The sequence below is a fragment of the Narcine bancroftii genome, chromosome 10, assembly GCF_036971445.1.
Source record: "Narcine bancroftii isolate sNarBan1 chromosome 10, sNarBan1.hap1, whole genome shotgun sequence".
NCBI classification, from domain to species: domain Eukaryota; kingdom Metazoa; phylum Chordata; class Chondrichthyes; order Torpediniformes; family Narcinidae; genus Narcine; species Narcine bancroftii.
This window is the reverse complement of record NC_091478.1, coordinates 87,503,106-87,524,111: the sequence shown is the minus strand read 5'-3', so window position 1 is coordinate 87,524,111 and position 21,006 is coordinate 87,503,106. Positions and strand designations below refer to the sequence as shown.

At 39.8% G+C, this 21,006-nt stretch overlaps 1 protein-coding gene across 1 annotated transcript in view; it reads right to left on the bottom strand.

Annotated features, from left to right (window-relative positions):
- Window positions 1-21,006, bottom strand: part of vps35 (VPS35 retromer complex component) — a 50,679-nt gene that overhangs the window by 28,538 nt on the left and 1,135 nt on the right. Inside the window, exons 2-3 of the mRNA XM_069901693.1 lie at window positions 5,655-5,753; window positions 114-210 (exon numbers count right to left, since the gene is read on the bottom strand). Coding sequence (XP_069757794.1) covers window positions 114-210; window positions 5,655-5,753 — 196 coding nt within the window. The remainder of the gene's footprint in view (window positions 1-113; window positions 211-5,654; window positions 5,754-21,006) is intronic.

Here is a 21,006-nt window from a genome sequence, read left to right as displayed (position 1 = left end):
TTTTTTAAATCCAATTCTCCACCATGAAAAGTGGATCAACTAAACATCAAAAGAATTTTGTTTACACAAGATACTAGGATCCTCTCGACTACTGCATGTACTTAAAAGGATACAGAGTTCATAGTAACTCTTCGGTGACAACATGGATGTTCGCAGTTCACCAAGCATATTTGAAGCGTGTTTTAATGCATCCATCAACTTATTCTTGTCCTCAATCATAAAAAAAAAGTGGTTAAAAATTTTATAAACTGAGCATTAATAACTAGTAATAACGGAGCTTTCCCATAGCCATAATAAACAATCCACACAATGTGAAGTGATGAATTAAATTACTTTGCCTGTGCAAACATAAAATTGCACAATCATTTATCACCTTTGGACCCAAGTAATTTTGAAATACACAAATGTATCAGATGAAATTTTTTTAAATCATTATCAGCATGGAAGAATTTTTATTGAAACCCCCCCCCCCCCCAGAATCAATTTATATGAATTTAGAAAGCAGCACATTCACATCTTCACAAATCTTATTTTGATCATTCCCCTTGATGAATATATTCAACCACAAAAAAAAATTAGGCTCTCATTTTATTTCAAGTTTTTAGTTTGGCATACATCTTTAAAAGACTAAATGTCCAGACTACCTCCACCCTCTCCTTAGAATTCAACTTTATACACAACTCTCCCAAATGTCTCTGAAGCGATTAAATGAATTTCTTTCAGTATATAGATCATAGAAAGCAAGAAATAATACCAAACTACAGTGGGAAATAACTACCAGGCCCAATGGAACACATGACAGAATCATACCTTATCACATTGCTCCAAAAGTTGATTGACAAAAGAATGCTGTTGCACCAAACTACATTTTCATGTGTTAGTAGTTTGACGATAGGAAAATTGCATTTGAAAATGTTCTGCAAATACTAAAAGCTTATTTCAAATGTTAAAATGTGCTACAAAATCAACCAAGAGCGAAAAATAATTAACTTAACAAACAATTCAATTTACAGATGGATTAAGACATTTATGTAGTATTTACATATTTTGGAATTTGTCAAAACTGATCAGAGCCAATAATGCTGGAGAAACTCAACAAGTTCACCAGCACATTCATGTATTTCACCACCATCAGACTTTCCTGTTTTATTCAGAGCCAATAGGTACATCTGCAAAGTGGTCTGTGCTAAAATATAGAAGCTACTCCCACAAACAAGAGCATGAGAATTAACTAATATTCTTGTACTTACCCCTGGTTAAATAATACAAATAAAAAGGTAAAGGAGGAGGCATGGGGGGAGGAATATGGTAGCAAAGGAAAGAGGTAATAGGTGGAGAAGGGAGGGAGGGCACAGCAGCAAGCAAGGAGAGGATGTATGGTTAGGTAAATAGAGAGGGAAGGGGGTAGAGAGCTGAGGGAAAAAAGACAGGGGGAAGGGAGAGCAGGTGAGCAGAAACCAGTAATGGCAATGTTAATGGCATCCAGCTGGAGAGTGCCCAGACAGAAAATCAGGTGTTGTTCCTCAATTTACGGGTGGTCTTGGTGGGATAGTACATGGACAGACATGCGAGTATGGGAGTGGGACGCAGAACCAAAATGGTTGGCCACTGGGAGGTCCCCGTCACTGGTGGGGACAGAGCGAAGGTGCTCAGCGAAACGATCTTCCAGTCTGTGCACACTCACTCTGATGTAGAAAAGGCCATAAAGGGAGCACTGGATGCAGCAAAACAATCCTGTGGATACACAAGTGAATTCTTGCATCACTTGAAAGGCCTGTTTGGGGCCCCCGGACCATGGTGAGGGAGGGAGGAGGTATGGGCACAAGTGTGGCACCTCTGGCAGCCACAGTGGAAGGGAAAGGTGCTGGGTGACGCTAAATGCATGAGGAAGTCATGAAGGGAGCGGACCTTACGGAAAGCAGAGAGGGGAAGATATATCTTGAAGTGGGATCTTGTTGTAAGTGCCGGAAATTCTTGAAGATAATGTGTTGGATGTGAAGGCTGGTGGAGAGATAGGCAAGGACAAAGGGAATCCAGTGTTCGTGGCAGCTGGGGGCAGAGGGGGCCAGAGCAGATGGGCAGGAAATGAAGGAGATGCAGGTGAGGGATGAGTTGATGGTGGTGGAGGGGAAGCCAAGTTTGTGGAAGACAGCAGACATTTCAGAAGATCTGGACTAGAAGGCCTCATCCTGGGAACAGATGTGGCAGAAACAGAGAAATTACAAGAAGTGAATAAAATCCTTGCCGGGGACAGGATGTGAGAAAGTGTAGTCAAGGTAGCTGTGGAAGTTGGTGGCTTTGTTAGAGATGTTAGTGGAAAGCTAGTCTCCCAAGATGGAGCAGAAAGATTCAGAAAGGGGAGAGTGTTTTCGGAGATGGACCAGGTGAGTTTGAGATCAGCGTGGAAGTTGGCAGCAAAGAGAATGAAGTTGACAAGCTCATTGCGGAGAAAGAGTTGTGGGGCCTTGCATTATGAATGGCTCCACAAAGTTCACAAACAAGCAGGTACAACTGAGACCCATGGCTACTCCTTGAATTTGGAAGAAGTGAGATGAGTCAAAGGAGAAGTTGTTCAGAGTGGGGACAAGTTCTGCCAGGTGGAGGAAGGTGGTGGTAGAGAATGATTAGTCAGGTCTATGGTCCAGAAAAAAACAGCGCTTTAAGAACTTCTGTATGCGGAATGGAGGAATAAAGGGATTGGACATCCATCGTGAAAATTAGATGGTCCAGATCGGAGAATCTGAAGTTATTGAAGAGACGAATGGAATGTGAGGTATCGCAGATGTAGGTGGGGAGGGATTGGACCAGGGCAAAAAAGAGGAGTCAAGGCAAGACAAAACTAGGTTGTTGGGGAAAGAGCAAGCAGAAACAATGAATCTACCCAGATGATTGGGTTTGTGCATCTTGAGTAAAAGGTAGAAATGGGCAGGGAAGACCATGAGGTTGGAGGCCGTGGGAGGGAGGTGACGAGGTTGGAGATGATGTTGGAGACAGTGGCCTGATGAGCTGTGGTGGTACCTGTGGAAGGGGCAATTTGGAGGAGGTGTTTGAGAGCTGTTTTCTGGTCTCAGCAAGGTAAACGTCAGTGTGCCAAGGCACCACAGCACCACCCTTGTCAGCAGGTTTGATGGTGAGGTTGGAATTGTCGTGGAGGGCAGAGCATAAGAGAGGGGAGTAGTGAAGTGAAGATGGCAGCAATTGGAAATTAGGCAGCAGGCCAGGATGAAGTGTCCAAGAGGCAGAAGAAAGCTTAAAGCAGCAAAAGGGATAGTCACCATCGAGGAAATAGACCCAGAGGCGGAGGAAAAAGAGTTCATTAACTCATTAATGTGTGAGTGGAGGGGGGATGAAGGTAAGGCCGCTACGGAGGACAAAGCGCTCCCTCTCAGAAAGGGGAAGGTCAGAGGGGATAGTAAAGACTAGGCAGGGATTAGAGTGGGAATCGGTGTGATGGAGGGTATTGGGAGGAGGTGGTGGGTTAGGGAGGCCAGAGTAGAGAAGGAAGGTAGGGGAGGTCGGGGGGGTGGAAGGGGAGGGCATAAAAATCTTTTCAGGTCTTGCCGGTCTCAAACATCTGAAATTTATCATATGTGGCTCTTGCGTTAAGCAGGTTTGGCCACTCCTGCTCTATTCTAATTGAACCTACCATTTTCTTTTCAAAATCTACAACCAACCCCAAAATTTGCTAAAGTTAACATTACTCTGCATTGATAACTTTTCGTGTCATGTCATACCTGCTTGGATATCTCAATTTCGTGATTTTTCACAAAAATTCAAAAAGATCCAACTGAACTCAAATTGGAACTTCTCTTCCAGATTTGTACAGAATTTTCCTGCATCTCCACTTTCAACCACCCTACTAAACAGGTCATGTTTTATTGCGGTTGTCCACATCTGAAGATCAGCCAAGCAGAGGAACCAATTCTTAAAACTAGATTGCATTTTTCTCTATCCTGTGGAATCTATTTATTGTCAAAGTTTGCCCTAAAATCTTGATTTTTTTTTTTAGTTCTACTCTTGACAAAAAGTGCTTAACATTTTCCACACTCTCACACAATTATATTGACTTGGTGTTTGCTGAACAATAATTATCCACTGTCAGTGTCATCCATTTCACTCAGCTCCAACTAGATGGCCAAGAAACCAAAGTATTTCCCTCTTAAGTACTGCAAATGGTATCCAAATCAAATTGCTTTTTCTGACCTTGGCCACTGGAAGACACAGCACCTGATCATTTGGAGGAGAAATGGTCTTCTTTGCCGCCATGTTGCTTTTCGCCTTAATATGCACATAGAAGTTTTTCAATTCATCTGGGAGGGAGACATCACCAGCACAGGCAGATGGTGTAGTCTTGTGGTTGATGATATCTAGGATGCCCTTCTATATGCATCGTGTATCCTTGCTGTCCAGGAAGTGACTATGAATGTGTTTGGCATGCACACGCTTGGTTTCCCTGATGGTCTTAGACAGCTTGGCTCTTGCAATAAGTAGGGATACCTTGTCGTCTCCTCGGAAGAGAGCGTCTTAGTTCCTGAGCAGCACACACACCTCCACAGTCATTCATGGCTTCTGATTAGAGCAAGTAATGGTCTTGGGCACAGTGACATCGTCAAAACACTTACTAATGTAGCTGGTCATTGATGCCGTATACTCCTCCAGATTGATGCAGTCGCCACCGATTTCTGCTTCCTTGAACATGTGCTAGTCAATGCGCTCAAAGCAATCTGGAAGTGTATGAATGGACCCCACTGGTCATGTTTTAACCTGCTTCAGAACTAGTCTGTAGCGACTGACAAACAGTCTGTATGCTGGGATTAGCATTACAGAGATTATGTCTAAATATCAGAGGTGGGGGCGGGACTCTGCCAGATACACATTGGAAATGTTTGCATACACAAGTTCCAGCATGTTCACCCCTCTCAAAGCAAAGTCCACATACTGATGGAATTTAGGTAGCCCTGACTTGAGGTTCACCCGGTTGAAATCCCCAGCATTAAAAATCAGTCCGTCAGAGTTGCAGTCTGTAGTTCTTTTATAGCCCCATACAGATGCCAGATTACCTCCTCAGCATTAGCACCAGGTGGAGAGGGGGGGTTGGGGGTGGGATGTACACTCCAACTATGAGGACCGTGGTGAATTCCCACGGTAGATAAAATGGCCAACATCTGACAGTCACAAATTCCACCAGTGTTCATCAGTGACCGGAGACTTGTTCAGAATCCTTACACCATTCTGTGTTGATGTCAACACACAGGCCACCACCACAGGCTTTGCCACACAGAGCAGCATCGATGTCAGTCCGAAATAAAATAGGTCCATACGCAAGTTAAAAACAAAGAAACCTGGAATTTTTCCCATACTCATGTCATAGAGATCTCAAATCAAAATATTTGTTTTTAATATGATCAGGGTCAGCCAATCTTGTTCACAAAATATCCACAGTGGAGTCACGAGATACCATTCAGTACTGACACTATAGCCATTTTTTGTCTACCCAAAATGGTGTCATCTCAACGGTCAGCTGATTCTGCAGAAACATACAATTTTTATGTCATGATATTCAAATGTTAAAACCCAAGCCATACATAAGCCCGTATGTTTTTCTTCTATCCTGCAGCCACATTCAACAATGTGCAATAATATCAGTAACTTACCAAGCATCGTTTCATTTGAAAAGATTGAAGCTTAACAGTCTGAACAGCTTCATCAAGCAACTTTTCCTGCTCATCTGGAGGTGACTGCTGAGTTGTCGGCTGCAAAATAAAAATGAATATTTATTTCAAGAGACACTACTACTGACAATTTGACTTACCGTTACAGCCAATTTGTACTGCACTCCACAAAACACATATTCAACATGCTCTACAATGCACAGAGCAAAACTGCACCAAATAAAATTGATAATTTACAACAAGAACCAACAATTTTGCATAAATGATGCTTTCAGCAGTTATTTTGCTTTTTCACACTCATCCTCTCATGTAACATTGGCTTACATTTTTCCCAAATGCAGCCCACAGCCCAAACTCACTGCTCACATTCCTTTGGCCACACCAACCTACTCCAGATCTGTATGGCCTGACTTTGCTGACAAATACCAGGAAAAGAGTAGCAAAATCATGGCTGCAAAAACAACTTCACAGATAATAAAGATGATGCGGGAACACCAAAACTAGTCCCAACATAAAATTCTGCTGGAAGCTTACCTCAACTTTGTCATCTGTCAGGATGACAGAGTCTAACCCTATTTAGACTTTAGTAAAGCTTTTGACAAAGTTCCCCACAGGAGGTTAGGAAAAAAGGTGGAGGTGTTAGGTATAAATGAGGAGGTAGTGAAATGGATTCAGCAATGGTTGGATGGGAGGTGTCAGAGAGTAGTGGTAGAAAATTATATGTCCAATTGGAGGCCGGTGACTAGTGGAGTTCCTCAGGGATCGGTCCTCGGTCCACTATTGTTTGTTATATATATTAACGATCTGGAAGTAGGGGTGGAGAATTGGTTAAGCAAGTTTGCAGATGATACAAAGATTGGTGGTGTTGTGGACAGGGAGGAAGATTACCGTAGATTAAAAGGTGATTTAGGAAGGCTGGAGTGTGGGCTGAGAAATGGCTGATGGAATTTAATACAGATAAGTGTGAGGTGTTACATTTGGGAAAGGCAAATCTAAGTAGGTCATATGCATTAAATGGTAGGCTATTGAGATGTGCAGAGCAACAAAGGGATTTAGGAGTTGTGGTAAATAGTACCCTCATGGCTGATACTGGAGGAGTCACGTGATGGAGTAGTGGCTGGTAGGGGAACTCCAGCCCTCTCCAGAAAAGTTTAAAAAAAAGAAAAAATAAAGGCACAAACATAAAAACCATAACAAAGTGAAAGTAAAAGTGTGGAGAAAATGGCAGCGAAGAAAGAAAAACCAAAAACAACGGGAAGAAGAAGGAAGGACATCGGAGGAGGAAGGCCTTACCGGTATGAGGAGGCCCGCCGTGGAGAGAGAAGCCCACTCCCTGAGGTAAGTGGAAGCCCCGAACTCGGGACTACAAAAATGGCTCACGGAGCCAAACAAAAGTGCGCAACCGTGCAAGACAAAAATAACACTGACGGGAGGGGGGACCAGCTGAGGAGTAAATCTCCACAGCTGAAACAGACAACTATAACACAACAGCAAGACTCTCAACAGGAAAACATAGAAAATAACGAGAACAAGAAGGAAGAGAATAAAAATAAGAAACAACAGATGACCAATCCAGAGGAAGAAGACCAGCATCAAGACACTTCTAATAAAAATAAGAAGACCAAAAATACCCAACAAAATAAGCAACCCAACAAGAAAACCAGAATAGACAGAGGTAAAGGACACAGATCCTGGAGTGGACTCAGAAGAGAAATGAAAGATGAAGGGAAGGGCAAATACATGGATATATTTTTTTTAATATATGGAAACAGTAAAAGAATGGCAGTCACAAGAATTCAGTGAAATAAAAAGAATAAAAAGTACAGAAGAAAAATTGAATGGATTAGAGATGGTCATAACAGAAAGAGGAAAAAGAGTAGACAAGGTAGAAGAACGAGAAACAGCCATAGAAATGGAGGTAGAAAAGAAATTAGAAGAATCTGATAAAAAAAAGTTAAAGAGACACAGGAGTTCAGAAGATAAATATAATGGAAAATTATAATAGAAGGAACAATATAAAGATAGTGGGCCTTAAGGAAGATGAAGAAGGCAAAAATATGAAAGAATTTATAAAAAAATGGATCCCCAGGGTCCTAGGAAGACCAGAATTACAGGAAGAAATGGAAATAGAAAGGGCACACAGAACATTAGCCCCTAAACCACAACCATAACAAAAACCAAGATCCATTCTACTAAAATTCCTAAGATATACAACAAGAGAAAATATATTGGAGAAAGCAATTAAAAAAAAAGACAAAAAAACTACTGGAATACAAGGGTCAAAAATTTTTTTCTATCCAGATACAAGTTTTGAACTCCTGAAGAAGAGGAAGGAGTTCAATGCAACAAAAACGACCCTATGGAAAAAAAGGTTATAAATTTATGTTAAAATACCCAGCAGTATTTAAAATAGTTATTCCGGGGCAGCAAAGCAAACTATTCTCGGATCCGGAAGAAGCACAAAAATTTGCAGAACAACTTCTAAACAGACAGAGAGATGAAGAGATGTAACAAGAACCAAAATGACAACAAACTATATGTATGTGTGTATGTAGGTATGGGAAAGAAAGGAAGTAAGGAGGGAATTAAGAGAGTGACCTTTGTTATATATGAAGATTAAAATCTTTTCTGGGGGGGCTGGGTGGGGAAGAATAACAGTCACTGCGAAATCAGTTGACGCTTGCGAGCGGATTTGCAAATCCAAATGGAGAGGGGAGATGTGGTCGCCCGACAAGGGACAAAGGGCAACTCAGGAAGGGGAGGGACTATTGGGGTTAAAGGAATTTTAGATATGAGAATAGTGGAAATATTTTATGTTTTAGAAATGTTGTCTTATAATGTGTTCAAAAAAAGAAAGCAGAAATGGATAAGAAGGGAAGGTGGTGATGAGGAAACAGAAAGATAAACAAAGTATGAAATGGCTATGTTGAACTATATGACTTTAAATATTAATGAAATACTTAACCAAATCAAAAGGAAGAAACTGTTAAATTTACTGAAAAAAGAAAAAATTGATATAGCATTCGTACAAGAAACACATCTAACTGAAATGGAACACAAGAAATTAAAGAGAGATTGGATAGGACATGCAACAGCAACATCATATAATTCAAAAGCCAGAGGAGTAGCTATATTAATCAATAAAAATGTACCAATCAAAATAGAAGAGGAAATAATAGATCCAGCAGGGAGATAGGTAATGATAAAATGTCAGATATTCAGAATTTTGGAATTTACTCAATGTATATTCACCTAATGAAGAAGATCAAAAATTTATGCAAGATATCTTTTTGAAGATAGCAGATATGCAAGGGGGCATACTAATAGGAGGGGGTTTTAACCTTAATTTGGACTCAAACATGGATAAAACTGGAAAAAAAAACTAACAGAAAGAACAAAGTAACCAAATTTATAATTAAATCGATGCGAGAAATGCAACTTTTGGATATATGGAGGAAACAACACCCAAAGGAAAAGGAATATTCATATTATTCGGGTAGACATAAAACATACTCAAGGATAGACGTATTCCTGTTATCAGCCCACATTCAAGGGAGAGTTAGGAAAACGGAATATAAAACTAGACTATTATCGGACCACTCACCCCTGTTATTGGCAATAGAGCTAGAGGACATCCCACCAAGAATGTATAGATGGAGATTAAACTCCATGCTACTTAAAAGACAGGATTTTAGAGAATTAATTGAACGACAAATTAAAATGTACTTTCAAATAAATACGGAATTAGTGAAAGATAAGTTTATACTATGGGACGCAATGAAAGCGTTCATCAGAGGGCAAATAATAAGTTATGTAACTAAGATGAAGAAGGACTACAATCGGGAAACAGAGCAGTTGGAAAGGGAAATAACAAATATAGAAAAAGAATTAGCAATAAAGGAAGATACAACTAAAAGAAGAGAATTGGCAGATAAAAAAATAAAATATGAAACACTACAAACATATAAGGTGAAGAAGAACATAATGAAGACAAAGAAATTATATGAGCTAGGAGAAAAACGCACAAAATTCTAGCGTGGCAGCTTAAGACAGAACAAACTAAAAGAATGGTATTGGCATTAAGGAAAAAGGACAAACAAATTACATATAATCCAACGGAGATCAATGAAAACTTCAGGGAATTCTACGAGCAACTATATCAAACTGAAAACGAAGGGAAAAGAAGACAAAATAGATGAATTTCTAACTAAAATTGAACTACCGAAATTACAAACAGAGGAGCAAAATAAATTAATAAAACCATTTGAAATAGAAGAATTACAGGAGATATTAAAAAAAACTACCGAACAATAAAACACCAGGAGAGGATGGATTCCCAATAGAATTCTATAAAACATTTAAAGACTTATTAATTCCTCCCATCCTGGAAGTAATCAACCAGATTGATAAAACACAAAGCATACCAGATTCATGCAAAGCAGCAATAATTACAGTAATACCAAAGACAAGGAAAGATCCACTCGCACCAGCGTCATATAGACCAATATCTTTACTTAACACAGATTATAAGATAATAGCTAAACTATTAGCAAACAGATTGGCCGACTATGTACCAAAAATAGTAAATCTAGACCAGACTGGATTTATTAAAAAAGACGAACAACAGACAATATCTGTAAATTTATTAATTTAATTCATACAGTAGAAGGAAATAAAACTCCAACAGTAGCGGCTGCTTTAGACGCAGAGAAGGCCTTTGACAGAGTAGAATGGAATTATTTATTCAAAGTACTACAAAAATTCAGCCTACCAGAGAAATATATTAATTGGATTAAAGCATTATATAAGGGGCCATTGGCGAAAGTGACAGTAAATGGATATATATCAAAACAATTTAACTTAAGCAGATCAACAAGGCAGGGATGTCCACTATCTCCCTCACTGTTCGCGTTAGCTATAGAACCACTAGCAGAACTGATAAGAACAGAAAATAAGAGGGATAAAAATTAAACAGAAGAAATATAAAATCAGTCTATTTGCAGATGACGTTATAATATACTTAACAGAACCAGAAATATCAATAAAAGAATTACATAGAAAATTGAAGGAATATGGAGAAGTATCAGGTTACAAGATCAACGCAAATAAAAGTGAAGCAATGCCAATGAATAATGCGGATTTCACAAAGTTTAAGAAAGAATCGCCATATAGATGGCAAACACAAGCAATGCGATATCTATGTATACAACTAAATAAAAACTTCGGCCATCTATATAAACTCAATTACCATCCATTAATGAAAAAAATTACAAGACGACTTAGAGCATTGGAAAGACTTACCACTAACACTGATAGGAAGGATAAATTGTATTAAAATGAACATTTTCCCCAGGATACAATACCTATTTCAGTCATTACCAATAAACCTAACAGAGAAATTCTTCAAGGAGTTAAAGAAAATAATAAGGAAATTCTTATGGAAAGGGGGGAAACCGAGGATAGCACTAGATAAATTAACAGAATGGTACAAACAAGGAGGCTTACAACTACCAAACTTTAAGAATTATTATAGAGCCGCACAATTAAGATACCCATCAGATTTTTATCAAACAAGAGAAAAACCAGATTGGACCAGATTAGAACTAGATAAAATAGGGGAGAAGATACCTGAACATATACTATATAAATGGGATGAAAAATTGGTGCAACGTAGGAATTCACCGGTATTGCATCATCTGCTCAACATTTGGAAGAAGATTCATGTAGAAAGGAATAAAACAAATTACCAACTACCAAAACTAATATTGGCGCAAAATCAGCTAATCCCTTTCACAATAGATAACCTATCCTTTAGAGAATGGGAGAGAAAATGGATCAAAAGAATAGAAAATTGTTTTTCGGAAAATAAATTATTATCCTTTGAACAAATGAAGGATAAATATAACTCACGATACAATGTTTGCATACTACCAACTGAAAACCTACTTGAAGGACAAATTGGGAAACAGTCTGAGGTTACCAGAAGGAAGCAATTTTGAACATGTGATTACAGACACAATGATAATTTAAAAATTTGTAACAAACATGTACATCAAACTGCAAGAAAAGGAGAACGAGGAAACAAACGGTAAACCTAAACAAAAATGGGAACAAGATCTAAACACAAAGACAAAGAATGAAACATGGGAGAAGCTATGCTCCGGAACTACGAGAAATACAATAAACATGAGGTTACGCCTGATACAATATAACTGGATACACAGGCTATACATCACACCTCAAAAGTTAAATAAATGGGACCCAACAGTATCAGACAGATGTTTTCGCTGTAAAAAGGAAATGGGAACCACAATTCATGCAATTTGGACATATGAGAAAGTGGAAAAATTTTGGGAAGATCTAAACCAGATATTAAATAAAATCACAAAAAGCAATATACCAAAAAACCCAGAGATCTTCCTCCTAAGTAATACAAGAAACAAAGAATTTGGACTTGATTTGGATGGAGCACAAAAAAGATTTGTTATGATAGCCCTAGCTGTAGCAAAAAAATGTATTATGTCAACCTGGAAATTAGAAGACAACTTGAGAATACAATATAGAAATGAATAAATGTATTCCATTAGAAAAAATAACATAATTTAAGAAATAACATTACAATATTTGAACAAATATGGGAGCCATACATGAAACACAATAGAGAAATCCTACCGTGGACTTCCACCACCTGAAATGACAGAAGGAGAAGATAACGAAAAGAACTGACTCAGTAAAAATTTTTGTTTATTTTTATTAAGTGACAACATTGTTTAACGGGTTTAATGTATCTTATAGATTGAACTTCAAATAAATGGGGAAGGGGGTGAGGGAGGGAGGGGGGAAAAAACAACACTATATATTTAAGAAGAAAAATGTCTGTATGTATTTTGGTCAATATGGTTTATAGTGTGAAAAATAATTTTTTTTTAAAAAAGGCTGATACTCAGGTAGATGGTGTGGTGAAGAAGGCATTTGGAATGTTGGCCTTCGTAAATCAGAGTATTGAATTCAAGAGTAGGGAGGTTATGATGAAATTGTACTAATTGATGAGGCCAAATTTGGAGTACTGTGTACAGTTTTGGTCACCAAATTATAGGAAAGATGTAAACAAAATAGAGAGAGTGCAGAGAAGGTTCACGAGAATATTGACAGGATTTCAAGGTTTGAGTTACAGGGAAAGGTTGTGCAGACTGGGGCTTTTTTCTCTGGAGCGTAGAAGATTGAGAAGGGACTTGATAGAGGTGCTTAAGATTTTAAAAGGGACAGACAGAGTCAACGTGGATCGGCTTTTTCAATTAAGAGTGGGGGAGATTCAAACTAGAGGGTCTGGTTTAAGATTGAAGGGGGAAAATTATAAGGGGAACATGAGGGGAAATTTCTTTACGCAAAGGGTGGTAGGGATGTGGAATAAGCTTCCGACAGACGTGGTCGAGGCGGGATCATTGGTTACATTTAAGAAAAGACTGGATAGTTACATGGATAGGAGAGGACTGGAGGGGTATGGACCGGGTGCTGGGACTAGGAGGGTGGGGATTTGTTACGGCATGGACTAGTAGGGCCGAACTGGCCTGTTCTGTGCTGTAAGTGGTTATATGGTTAAATATGGTGAAAAGTCCTTAAAACAAAACTCTGTCCAAAGTTGATGCCACAAATGGTAAATATTTAAATTTCAATTTTCCATTACATGTATTTTTGACATTGTTTTGAACATAGAATGACACTTGCGCTGACCCCAAAGCCATGTCTGTCTGCACATGATCAATCTCCTTTCATTCCCTGCCTGCTATGTGTCCGTTTAAATAGCTGTGAAACATTGCCATTGCACCACTTTCCTTGGCAGTGCTATATATTCCACCACCTTCCCTGCCAGTGCATTCCAGGCACCTCTCACTCGGTGTGAAAAGAACTTGCCTCACAGATCCACTTTAAACTTTTCCACTCTCACCTTTAAAGCCATACAATGTAGTACATGCCTTTTCCAATCTGGTAAAAAAGACTGCCAACCTCTGTCTCAACTTTATACACTTCTATCAGGTACTCAGCTTCCAACACATCACAGAAAATAATCTGCCTGCACATCTACCCTGGCTCCATTCGTCCCCTGCGCAACAAGGACAGGATTCCCCTCGTCCTCACCTCCGTGTGCAACAAATCCTCATCCATTTACTACATGATCCCACCACCAGGCACATATTCCCCTCTCCTCTCCGCCTTCCACAGGGTCCACTCCCTTTTCTAAACCTCCCCCTCCACCAATTATCCCCCTGGCACCTACCCTTGTGCCTGCAAAAGATGCTTCAACTGCACTCACCTCTTCTCCATGATGTTGATTCGGGGCCCTAAACAGTCGTTCGAAGTGAAGCAACACTTCACTTGTGAATCAGCAGGGGTCATCTTCTGTATCCAGTGCTCCAGTTGTAGTCTCCTCTACATCGAAGAGACAGGGTGCAGACTGGGAGATCACTTCATCGAGTACCTCCTCTGTTTGCAGCAATAGAGTGGATCGCCCAGTGAGCACGCATTTAAATTCCCCATCCCATTCCCTTGCTGACTGTCCATGGTCTCACGTACTGCCAAATTGAGACCACCAGCAAATTGGAGGAACAACACCTCATTTTCCGCCTGTGCACCCTTGAACCAGAAGGCATGAACATGGACTTCTCTGGTTTCTGTTAAACCACCCCATCTTCATTCCCATCTCTAGTTCTCCCTCTTTCTTCCCTTTTCATAGAGCCAAAATCAATTCTCACCTTTCCTCTTATCATATCCAATTGGTCTGGACTCCTACCCTTCCCATTCTTCCCCTTTCTCTTCCAGTCTTTATTGAGACACCTGCCTGATTTCTTTTCCCCTTACACCTTGAAGGAGGACACAGGCCCAAAATGTTAGTAATACATCTTTACTTTCTATGGATGCTGTAAGACCAGATGAGTTCCTCCAGCGTTTACTGTGCATATAATAGCAACTTCAGCAAAGCCTATGCAGTCCTCCTGTAAATGTAGTCTGCCACTTTCAGAGCACGGTGGCCTTGCACCCCAAGATTCCTCTGTACACCTGTGCAACAGCTCAAACTTGATTATATCAAGATCCATTTCCAATTCTAGGCCCATATTTCCAACTAGTCCATATTGAGCTGACTCCTTTCACAACCTTCCTCACTCTCCACAACTCCAGAAATGCTTGCATCATCTGCAAACTGATCAGAAGCATTAAAGTGGAAATACACAAGTAAAAATAAAACTGACCAAAACGCAAAATTATATAAATAGAAGAAAACCAGTTAGCATAGTAACTAAAACCTATGACAGATAGAATATAATGTGGAAAAATTCAAGATCACCCACTTTGGCAGCAAGAATAAAGAGCAGATTATGCCAATGTTCCGAAATGTCGATGTCATCATACAGGAAAAACAATATTAGCATGCAGATACATCAAGTAATTAGAAAAGCAAATTGGTAATTAGAAAAGCAAATGCGATTTTGGTTTTACTCCAAGAAGAAGAGAATCCTAAAGAGAAGCTTTGCCACATCTATGAAGGATTTTGTAATCATGAACATGTCACGAAATTCGGTGCTTCGCAACAGATCACAGTGCAAACATTCATATTATGAACCATCTTACAATAATATATTCAAAATTAAATATAGTAGCACAAAAAGAAAGACAGCATCTTTCATGAATCTGATAGCAGCGAGGAAGAAGTTGTCCCTGTGCTGTTGTACTGCTGGCTCCTGTACCTCCTTCCCAGTGGTAGCAGTGTGAAGAGGACATGGTGAGGAGTCTTTGAAGATAGAGGCTTTTTTGTAAGTCACCGCTTCATGTAGATGTCCTTGATGCAGTGAAATCTGGTGGCTGTGATGTTGCAGGCTGAGTTAGCAACCCTTTGGAGATTTTTCTTGTCCTGAGATTTGGCACCTCCATACTAGACAGTAGGCCTTTTCACACTGCAGTGTTGTTGTAACCGTGGCCAGAAATGTTAAATGAGGAACCAAACTCCCACTCTTGGTTACCCAGAGTAATGAAATGACAGACAAGGAGGTTTGTTTTAACACCGTGCTCTTTATTTCGACTCTCAAGACATAGACTATTTACACAAAATGGCGTAATCTATTTATTGTATTTACACAAGCATGTGACTTCAAGTCACAAGGCAATCTCGTGAGTCCTTTAGTTAATGGATGGCTCCCATGGCAACACCCACTCCTGGTGACTGTGGGTCACTCTGATTAGGACTCCCTAGCACCTCCCCCTTTGAGTTGTTACTCATACGAGTGTAGACTTGCATCCACTTGGAAGGGCTTTACTGGTTTGCGAACTCTTTGTCAAGTTCATACAGGTTCCTATGGTGCAGCGGGTAAAATCTCATTTTCCTGTGATGGTTGTTCTTGGTTGGTCGCTGGTTTCTGCAGTTCAAAAGTTTCCAACAGAGCATCCAAGTTGAGTTGCTCAGATGTCTCAGCAAGATTACATTCGGTTGGTCGCAACTGGTTGGCACATCTAGTCTATCTGTCTGGTCCAACCTGCACATGATAGAGAACCTCCCCGATCTTACTCAGGATTCTCCCCAGCTGCCACTCACCCAACTTCACTCTGCAGTCTCGCACCAGCACATGTTGTCCATCTTGAAACTTTCTTTGTTTTGATCCATGCCGGCGGTTAAACTGTCTTTCCACATACAAATCTCTGCGACAAGGTTCTGACTTTTGAGAAAATAACATCAAATGGTGTTCTAATTTTCCTACCAAAGATGTTTTCCGCAGGCGAAGTGCCACCAGGACTTTGTGGGTTTGGAGTGATCCTATAATTTAACAAGAATGTCTGCAAGATCTTCTCCGTTGGACCCTCCCCCTTGGCTTTGTTTAGAGCCGTTTGAATGTATCCACAAAGTGTTCTACCTGACCATTGGACTGCAGATGGTATGGAGGTGAGCAAATATGAGTGATGCCATATTGTTTGCAGAATAAATCAAATTCGGCTGCCGTGAATTGAGTCCCATTGTTTGAAACTAATGATGCAAGAGCAGAAAAACAATTGAACATGGACTTGAGTTCCATAATTGTAGCCGATGCAGTTGGTTGGGTTACCTTGATGATCTCCAGCCATTTGGAGTATGCATCCACTATGATTAGATAGTACTCCCCATTAATTGGTCCTGCGTAGTCTACACGGAGACGATTCTATGGCCCGCTTGGTTGTGGCCAGGAACATAAATTTGTCTTGACAGGGAATTTTGCAGCTGAGGCACATCTGATACATGACCGTGTTAGTTCAAACTGGCCATCCATCAGACGCCAATAAACATAGCTTCGTGCAAGGGCTTTTCCACAATTTGTTCCAGGATGATCCCTGTGAAACTGTTTTAGGATTGCTGATTGCAGAGTTTGTGGTATCACAATCTTTTCTGCAAACAAAAGACAGCCATTAGAGATTATTAATGATCCATGTCTTTTAAAAAATGGTTGAATTTCCATTTTTGGACAAGTTTTTGGCCACCCTGTATGATGGTAATGCATTATCTCTTGAAGAATGTCATCTTCACTCGTTGCTTGTCTGACTCTTTCTGCTGTAACAGGCAGTGAGTTAATAACATCTTTAAATACTTGGTTGACTTCTGCCTCTACCGAGAGTTCCGCACAAGAATATCTTCCGGCTCCGTTTCTTGTTCACTAATGAGTCGTGACAATGCATCAGCTTATCCGATACTCGTAGACGGCAGGTATTTAATTTTGAAATTATACCCAAGAAACATGATTGCCCATCTTTGCAGTCGGTTTGCCCTGTAAATTGGAATTCCTTTCTTTGAACCAAATACTGCTAATACCGGCTTGTGATCTGTCAAAAGAATGAATTGCCGTCCATATAGCATTTTATCGAATTTCTTCACCGCAAAAACAATTGCAAGAGCCTCCTTTTCAATTTGTCCATAGTTATGCTCTGCAGCAGTTAGAGAGCGTGCTGTGTGTGCTATGGTTTTTTGCTTCCCATCTGAGAATATATGTGAAATAACTGCACCCATCCCAGACTGTGATGCATCTAAAGCTACAACAATCTCCAAGATTGAATTGTAGTGCGTCAAAAGAAGGTTCAATTTTAACATTGTCTTAACTCGATTAAACGACTCGACATTTTGAAGTCCAATTCCATTTGCTACTCTGTGTAAGAAGCTGGTTGAGTGGATCACGGAGTTTATGCATCTCCGGAAGGAATGAACTAATAATGACTCACAAGAACCAAAAGTGAGCGTAGTGTGATCACATCTGTGGGTGCAGGCATGCACCTGTTAGCATCAGTGTTTTGTGGATCTGGCCGCCATCCATCTTCGTCAATGATGAAATCCAGATATTTTACTGATTTCGTAAAAAAAAAAGCATTTTTCTGGATGCACTCGAAACCCATAGTCTCTGATGCAGGACAAAACGCAATCAAGACAATCAAACAATTCGGGAGCATGTGCTTCCATGACAAGGATATCATGAAGATTCTTGGGAAATTTTCCCAGGAACCCTCCCCTGAACCTGCGGTGTGAAAGGATTGGTTCGGGAATTTTAAATGGGTCCGTAGCCCTTCGTCATAGGTGGGGTCGCGGCCCCGGGAAATTTTCCAATGTGAAAAGGCAATTGGCTACGCAGGGGGAGCCTCGAGACATCAGTGCTTGCCTCCTGACAACAGTGGGCCACTTCAGCAAGTCACGACAGCGGCACAATGCAGGATGAATGGCCATCTTCGTTAATCATAATCCCTTACGTATCACCTTAAGCAATCCCTTACTAATCACAGAGCACCTATGGCCTAGGGAATACTTAAAGTGGTATGCGAGTGGAAGAAGGTTGAGAACCACTGATCTACACACTGATGACTCACGGCATCATACAATATGACACAATTGATCTGTTAATTGAATTAGATAGAGCTGATCTAGCAGTTAATCATAGAACCAGGAACTTTCAGCCCTTCTAGTCTGTGCCAAACCATTTTTTTTGCCTTGTCCCACTGACCTACACCCAGTCCATAGCCCTCCATTTCCTTTCCATCCATGTACCTGTCCTAAATGATAAAATTGAACCTGCTTTCATCACTTCATCTGGCAGCTCGTCTCATATTTCCTCCACCCTCTGTGTGAAGAAGTTCCCCCTTTCACTATTAGCCCATGTCCTCTGGTTTGTATCTCACACCCTCAGTGGAAAAGCTTATCTATATATACTCTGTCTGTCCCCTTCATAGTTTTAAATACCTCTATCAAATCTCCCCTCATTCCTCTACATGCCAGGGAATAAAGTCCTAACCCAGTGGTTCTCAACATTTTACTTTCAACTCACATACCACTTTAAGTATTCCCTAGGCCATAGGTGGTCTGTAATTAGTAAGGGATTACTTAAGGTGGCATATGGGTGGAAAGAAAAAGTTTGAAAACCACTGTTTTAATCATACCTAATGAGCTCGTTCTGTGCACGGTTTCATAACTCCAAAGGAAATGGGCCGTTGATAATTTTTCTCAAGCAAAATATTTCAGTAACAATTGGGTCTAGAGCAGTGATTCTCAACTTTCCCTTCCCACTCACATACCACCTTAAGCAATCCCTTACTAATCACAGAGCAGCAATGGCATAGGGAATACTTCGAGGTATGTGAATGGAAAGAAAAAGGTTGAGAACCAGTGTCTTAACCTTTCCCTGTAACTCAGTTCCTGAAGTCCAGGCAACATCCGAGTAAATCTTCTCTGCACTTTTTCTATCTTATTGATATTTTTCCTTTAGCCACTGGGCAACCCAAGGATATGATGGCTGGCAAGTTAATTAGGCACCGGAAATTTCCCTAGTGTGTATAGACAAATGCTAGAGTATGGGGGAGTAATGGGAATGTGGGTTGAATAAAATGGGAACAAAGTAAATGGGTACTCAATGGTAAGTACAGATTCAGTTGGTCAAAAAGACTTTTTCTGTTCTGTATAACTCTTCAGCAACGAAGATTGCAGTAGCAAGGTCTCCACTCATAATATAGCACATTTCTCATTCCACCATCAAACCTGGAAACCAATTCTTGCTTCATGTGTATATGCTCTCAAGATATTAGCAGGCATTTTTAAAATGCATTAGGTTAACTGACCACTGTAGATTTTTCCAGTGTAAGCAAGTGTTTAAACAATAAAAAAAAGTTCAGTGGAAACATGATAAAGTTGTTGCAGGACTATAGAAACTGGACTGATGGGATTGCATTACTTGGCAAAGACTTGATGGACCAAATGGCCTCCTGCAAGTCTGCTGCAATTACACAAAAAATTTCCATTGGATTTTATGCCAATTTGTGAGCATGCAGGACAATGTTTTATATTTTATTCAGAGAAAGCCATCATGCTGACATCTATCCAACATGAAAGGCAGAGAAATAACTGGGTCACTTTCTCTCTGAATAGATACTTAACCAAGGAAGGGTAAGAAAAATATTGTGTAAATTCAAATGGATCTGATAAAGTAAAGTTACTATGACTGCAACCTGACTTTTTATTTATGAAAATGAAAATAATAAGTTTTGATTTAAAACTTTTTTTTAAATAAATGAAAACACTTGTTAAAAGTTAACTTGCATCTCATTTTAAATTTTGGAATTTTAAAAAAATTGATTGAAAAAAATGTAGTTGAAGTCTCTGAGCATCCAAATATAGGCCTCAATGCCAGATTAAATACATGCTCATGCAGATCAAGAAAATAAATCTAGAAAAATTATAAAATAATAACCCACATAGAGAAATGTTCAATAAAGCAAAATATTATTTGAGTGTACATCTCATGTTGAGTTTAATGCAATGCTCTATTAGCTAGATTTGTCTTTGAACTACATAATTTGAGAATGAATACATTTTATAGGTTTAGGGGGAACATTGGGGGAGGTTTCTAACTCAGAGGGTGGTGAAACGATCCGATGTGGTGAATGTGGGAATCAATCATGTGTTTTAAGAGTAAATTGGATCGGTACATGGATGGGAGAGGACTGGAGGGTAATGGTATGGGAGTAGGACAGCGTGCTAGAAGGACTGAACAGCCCGTTTTCCGTGCTGTAGCATTCTCTGCTTCTGAAGTCTACTTGATGAATAGTCAAAGTGAGCATTCTGAAGCAATCATCCACATTTCACACAGAAAATATATTATACGGCAAGAATAGGATGGGTGCATGAGCACTTATGACATTGTAAGTGGTTGCACCCTTTAGCATTAAAGAAAAGAAAATAACCCGTGTACAGAAATGCTCAATAAAGCTAAATATTATTGGAGTGTACATCTCATGTTGGGTTTAATCCAATGCTCTATTGTCTTTATATATGGGAGAATAAAGTGCT